Genomic DNA, 6,092 nt, shown 5'->3' on the forward strand with positions numbered 1-6,092 from the left:
GCGCTGGCCGGCGAGGACTGCCTGTGGTACCTGGACCGGAATGGCTCCTGGCATCCGGGCTTCGACTGCGAATTCTTCACCTTCTGCTGCGGGACCTGCTACCAGCGGTACTGCTGCCGGGACCTGACCTTGCTCATCACCGAGAGGCAGCAGAAGCACTGCCTGGCCTTCAGGTGGGCGCCGCCTCCCCCTCCTCCGCCCCTCTCCGTGGTCCATCTGCGCCTGCGTGGCCGAGGGGGGTCGCCAGACCCTAGCCCGGGGGCGGAATGGGGAGGCCCGGGCGCCGGCCTGGGAGCTCCCCTAAAGGATAGGCTCGGGCCAGCTGGGCTGAGCCCGTCTCCTTGGTCCGCTGTGGGCTGGGGTGTTAACCCCGTTCGCCCTCTCACGTGGAAAGAAACACGGGGAAGAAGGGAGGAGATGTACGGGGTTGACTCCTAGGTCTGGAAGCGTGATCTGGGGAAGACAGAACCATTGCTTCCTCTTCCCCAAATAAGGGGGTTGTCAAAAGGACTGGATTATCATCATCATCATCATCATCATCCCACAATCATCATCTTCATCCAGAGCCTCACCCATGCTAGATAAATAAATGCTCTACCACTGAACCCCATCCCTAAATTAGTGGGTTTCAGACTTCTTTTCGAAGTCTGAACATATAAAAGAATTAAGAGGTTAGTGTCTGGAGTTACGTTCGCTTGTTTCTAAGCCCTTTAGGGCTAACAGGTTAACCTAATTAATCAAGTTGTAAGTATGAAAACAATAGTAGAAGAACACACTACTACAAATCCCAGCATGCCCCACGCTAGCTAGCGGGGCAGTATAGCCTTCTGGGAAGTGGAGGTCCCAACTCCTCTCCCGGGACTGGGTTGAATCCCACAAGGAATCCCGAATCTTAGCGTTCGGTGGCCCCCTGCTGGCCCAAGTGGATGCCACCACAATGAGTGCGGGAAAGTGACAGGACCTGTTCTTTATCCAAAGTCCCAAGACCATAGCCGGCATCGCCTCGGCCGTGATCCTCTTTGTGGCCGTGGTTGCCACCACCATCTGCTGCTTCCTCTGCTCCTGTTGCTACCTGTACCGACGCCGCCAACAGCTCCAGAGCCCATTTGAAGGTGAGCACGCACTGAACAAGATGAGCCTGAGCCGGGCAGAGCCCTAGGGTGGGCACTCGAGAAGTCAAGTATAGTAGTGTGCGACTATGCATGCGTGTAAACCCAGAGATATTCTTGTATGCTCATAAATATTGGGCCCTGTGTGTGCAAGTGTGTACACACACGGGAATATTCAGTGCTACACGGAGGCGGGCTCAGTCTGTCAATGGTGCTATCGTGCGGGAGGCGTACACACATGCAGGCGTGGTCTATAGTAGTGAACATAAGGTGTGCACCTGTGTGTACTGAGGATTGTGTATCTGCACATTGCATGTGATTTGTACAGGTGTAAGAAACACATGAGCTTGGGGTCATCAGCACCCTACAGGAAAGTGAGCAGCGTGGAACAGAGGGGCTGGAGGAGGGCTTCGTTGGTGGCAGCTGGGCTGGGTGACCAGATCCTAGCCTCTCAAGTAGGGCAACCCCCAGGCTACACGGTTTGCTTCCTGAGTCCTGAGGGAGGCAAACTTACTAGGCACAGATGGACCAGCCACCCAACTCTAACAACTCTGCCAAATAGCGTTTGGGAGGCAAAGGCCGCAGGTGGCCAGCAAGGAGCCTGCCTGAGGGCTGCCAGGGTGCCTACCTTGGTTTCCGGGACAGGCGGTGTTTCCCGTGGCAAGTCTGGCTCTGAATGTTGATCTTTGTCCCTCACCTAGGCCAGGAGATTCCAATGACGGGTATCCCTATGCAGCCAGTATACCCATACCCCCCGGACCCCAAAGCTGGCCCTGCCCCACCGCAGCCTGGCTTCATGTACCCACCTAGTGGTCCTGCGCCCCAGTACCCACTCTACCCCACTGGCCCCCCGATCTACAATCCTGCAGGTAAGTGAGCAATCGGCACCCCTCACTCCAGCTTGGCCTCCACTCTCACCACAGGATCTTGATCTCTGTCTTCTACCCTCCTGCGGGAAGCCCTCGGGCCAGCTCTTCCTGTGATCCAATACACTCTGGGGCTGGGGGGGGAGGGGGGAATGGGCGGGGCTTGCCTCTTGTCCTCCTGGGTCCACTGACCCTGTCTCTTTGGCTTTCAGCTCCTCCCCCCTACATGCCACCACAGCCCTCCTATCCAGGACCCTGAAGAATCGCCTGTGGCTCTACTGTTCCTTCAGTGATGGCAGCTTTGGGGATGCCGGTCTTGTTCCTGCATCCAGCCTTGGGGATGGGCAGGGGTGTTTTAGTCACTGGGCCCCCCCGATCAAGGCTGAGGGTAGAGCCCCTGAGAAGAGGAATGGGAGCTGAGCTGGAGCTACATTATTTACATCAGGCGTGTGGGGAGGGGCTTGGGGTCACTGGGCTATTTTTATTGGGGAGCTAGGGAGATGGATGACAGCCCTGGCTTTAAAAAACAAAAACAAAAAGTCCCTTTGCTCCCAAGGATTTCAATCAGAAAGTCAGGGCCCCTCCCGTTTGCCTGCTTCAGGCTGGGGTGGGGGAGGGGGAGGCTCCATCAACAGCTGGTGGTGACTCTCCCCTCTGGCTGCCCCACTGGCCAGCGCTCCGGCCTGCTGGATTAAAGCTGTAAAGATGTAAAGTGTTGGTGATGTCACTGAGCCCATCCATGCCTTCCAGTAGCACCACCCAGCCTTGTGCCCACCCTGCATCCCAGAGTAGGGAAGGGTGACACCCGCATGCGAGTTCAGCTCCACCTCCAGCCCTACGCCTGGCTTAGGGGTCTTGGCTGGTTCCCAAAAGCTTGCAAGGTGGAGTGTCAGCAGCTGCCAAGAGGGTACTTATTACAGATTCCATCCTAGGGTCACACCCCTGAGCCATGTAAGACCCCACAACTGTCCAAGGGCACCTCCCTAACCTAGTACACTTCTGTCCAAATCCCTCTGACCTTGAGCATGTCTCTGAAGACCTTCAAGCTTGTGTCCTCATGGTTAGAACATGGATGTACCTCGAGGCAGTCAAGAGTGTGAACTCTGATGTCAAGGAACTATGAGTCCTGTCTTTCCTTCCTCAGCAGAGGTCCTGGGACTAGGGGCTGAATGGAGGGACACAGCTATCCAAGGGACAGGAGCCAACGTGCTTCTGTCAGTTGTTTGGTCATCGGGGGATCTAAAGACATCATTGCCAAAGCCTCCCACCGAGCTAGGCTGCTTAGAGAGACAATCTGGTGGCTCATGCCTGTCATTCCCATACTCAGGAGGCCGAGATCTGAGAATCATGGTTTGAAGCCAGCTCCAGCAGACAAAACTCAAAAGATTCTTGTCTCCAGTTAACCAGCAGAAAGTTGGAAATGGAGGTGCGGCTCAGCCTTGAGTTCAGGCCCCAGAACCATCACATTAAAAAAAAAAAAAAACAAGGTCTGGGAACAGCCACAGGTGCCCGAAGCTGTATGGTCACTGTGCCTTGCTGTGCTTGTTGGGGACCCGGTCCTCAGTGACAGATCCAGGGAAGGGAATTTGATAGGTTTTGCTTTTTGTCATTCTGAGGATCAGACCCAGGGCCTTGTGCATGCTGAGCAAGCACTGAGCTCAACATCCCCCCAGCCCAGTTGATGGCTGTTTAGGTTAAATGGGCAGACCCAAGACCCTCCTCCTAGTTCCCAGAGCTGGGCCCTCCTTTTACACGCACGCACGCACGCACGCACGCGCGCGCGCGCACACACACACACACACACACACACACACGATGCCACTCCAGTGCAGCCTTGGGCTCTGCTCTCCCTCCCTGTGCTTGCTCTGGGTTCTTGCAAACAGCTGGGTTCTGGATAGGGCCAATGTGCTAACCATCCCCCCCCCCGACTCTCTATCACCCACTACACCCTCTGGAGGGTCACCTCTTGTCACACAACCTGGAAGGCAGGAGCTCCAGGCCAGCACTTTGGAGCCAGGGCCACAGGTTTCCTTGGGCAGAGGTTTGTCCAGCTTCCCCCTTCCTGTGGACTGTTCAAGGGGCCTGGGAGTTTGCCCCAGGATCTGACCCAGATAGGGAAGGACAGCTGGACAGCTGATGGGGCCATACCTGGGGCTGCAGCTCCAAATCGGGACAGGGGCTAAGAGCTGGTGCCCTGCTTCTGGAGGGGCTACCAGGTCTCTAGAGGCCTGGAGCTCAGCCTCATCTGTCTTGAAGCTGGGAAACAGAAATGTACAGGATGAAGTCTCTGAACTTCCCTAAGAAATGACAGGAATGTGTGCAAGGCCCTGGCCATCAGAACTATTTCCAAGTCAACAACTTGGGCCAAAGACAAGCAGCTTGGTAGTCTAGGGTAAGGAGGTAAGTTTCCTGGCCAGAGCTGGAGGTGGAAGGGCACAGAGTGGTTCCTGTTTCTCCTCCACGCTGCAAAGCACTGAAAATAAAAATACAAGAAAAAAAGGGAAGCCTCAACAGTGGGGCTTCCACATACTTGCGATCCTGTCCCACACTGAGGTCCCTTAAATCAGAGCAACTCTTCTTCCTCTCCCCAGTGCAGCAATTTCCTCCTGGCTCATCACATGTGCCAAATCATGGGGTGAAGGAGAGATCAGCAAGACCTAGGGGTCCCCTGAGCTATCTCTGCTCCTTCCTCTTGACTAGTACCCTGATAACCATTCCAGAGTCCCAGAATGAGAAAGGGACTTGTATAGAGACAGCAGCCCCCAAGATCTAGGGTAACTCAATGGTGTTAATAGGTTCTTGCTAGAGTGAAGGGGTCACTAAGCAGCCTCAAGGGTTGGTCTAAGTGGCCTAGGTGGAGAAGAGGGGCTTTTTTTTTTTTTTGGTCCTGGGTTTGAACTCAGGGTCTGGGTGCTGCCTCTGAGCTTTTTGGCTCAAGGCTAACACTCTACCACTTTCAGCCATAGTGCCACTTCAAGTTTTTACATGATTAATTGGAGATAAGAGTCTCACAGACTTTCTTGCCTGGGCTGACTTCAAACCATGATCCTCAGATCTCAACCTCCTGAGTTGCTAGGATTACAGGTGTGACCCATCAGTGCCCGGCTTAGGAGCATTTTTACACAAAGAGATGACCCTACAGAGCTCTTGTCTAGTGAGAGGCTAAGGGCTTGGGTCTGATCCCCAGCATCGCCAGCACACACACACACAGGTTTGGGCACAAGGGGCATGGTAGAGTGCCTGTCTAGCAAGCATGAGACCCTGAGTTCAAACTCCAGTACCATGGGGACCAGAGGAAAAAAACACTGAGGCTGCTGGCAAGGGTTAGCAAAAAATAAAAGGTGGGGGGATTCACTGGGAGGTGGGAAGGGAGTCAGGAGGGGAATAAAAGAAAAATACCTGGGAAAGGAAAAGAAGACACAGCAGGGCAAGGAGGGAAGGTGGGATGAAGGCAGAGGCTCGAGGAGGAAGTTCACTGTTAGGAGAAGGTGCTCAGGAAAATGGGCAGATGGACAGGGTACCCAGCAGCCTGGCTTCCGGACTCACCTTAGATGGAGGACCTCCCACACCAGGAGCAGAGTGGGGCTCTCCAGGTGGTTCTATTTTTCCTGGAGCTCTCCAGGTGGTTCTATTTTTCCTGAAGCATTTCGGTGAGTGATCCTTATCTAGATTTTGCTTGCTTGCTGCAAGTTCCAGGGCTTGAACTCAGGGCCTCTTGCTCTACTTGGTTTTTTCATTTAAGGCTGGTGCTCTACCATGTGAGTCACACCTCTATGTCCAGCTTTTTGCTGGTTAATTAGATGTATGGCTGGCTTTGAACCCTTTGAATCCTCAGCTCTCAGCCTCCTGAGTAGCTAGGATTATAGGCACAAGTCACCCAAGTCCAGCCAGATCTTTTTATTTTTTTGTCTGTCATGGGGCCCGAACTCTGGGCCTGGGCACTGTCCCTCAGCTCTTCAGCTCAAGGCTAGTGCTCTACCACTTGAGCCACTGCACCACTTCTGGCTTTTTTCTGCTTATGTGGTGCTGAGGAATCGAACCCAGGGCCTCATGCATGCAAGGCAAGTACTCTACCACTGAGCCACCTTCCCAGCCCCCAGATTTTTTAAAAAGAGGG

General features: G+C 54.2%; 1 protein-coding gene across 1 annotated transcript in view; it reads left to right on the forward strand.

Annotated features, from left to right (window-relative positions):
- Positions 1–2,687, forward strand: part of Shisa4 (shisa family member 4) — a 3,861-nt gene extending 1,174 nt beyond the window's left edge. The window contains exons 2-5 of the mRNA XM_013017310.1: positions 1–173; positions 979–1,112; positions 1,811–1,978; positions 2,188–2,687. Of these exons, the coding sequence (XP_012872764.1) occupies positions 1–173; positions 979–1,112; positions 1,811–1,978; positions 2,188–2,234 (522 nt within the window). The 3' untranslated portion in view covers positions 2,235–2,687. The remainder of the gene's footprint in view (positions 174–978; positions 1,113–1,810; positions 1,979–2,187) is intronic.
- The last annotated feature ends 3,405 nt before the right edge of the window (positions 2,688–6,092 follow it).

Source organism: Dipodomys ordii, unplaced genomic scaffold, assembly GCF_000151885.1.
Source record: "Dipodomys ordii isolate 6190 unplaced genomic scaffold, Dord_2.0 Scaffold35, whole genome shotgun sequence".
NCBI classification, from domain to species: domain Eukaryota; kingdom Metazoa; phylum Chordata; class Mammalia; order Rodentia; family Heteromyidae; genus Dipodomys; species Dipodomys ordii.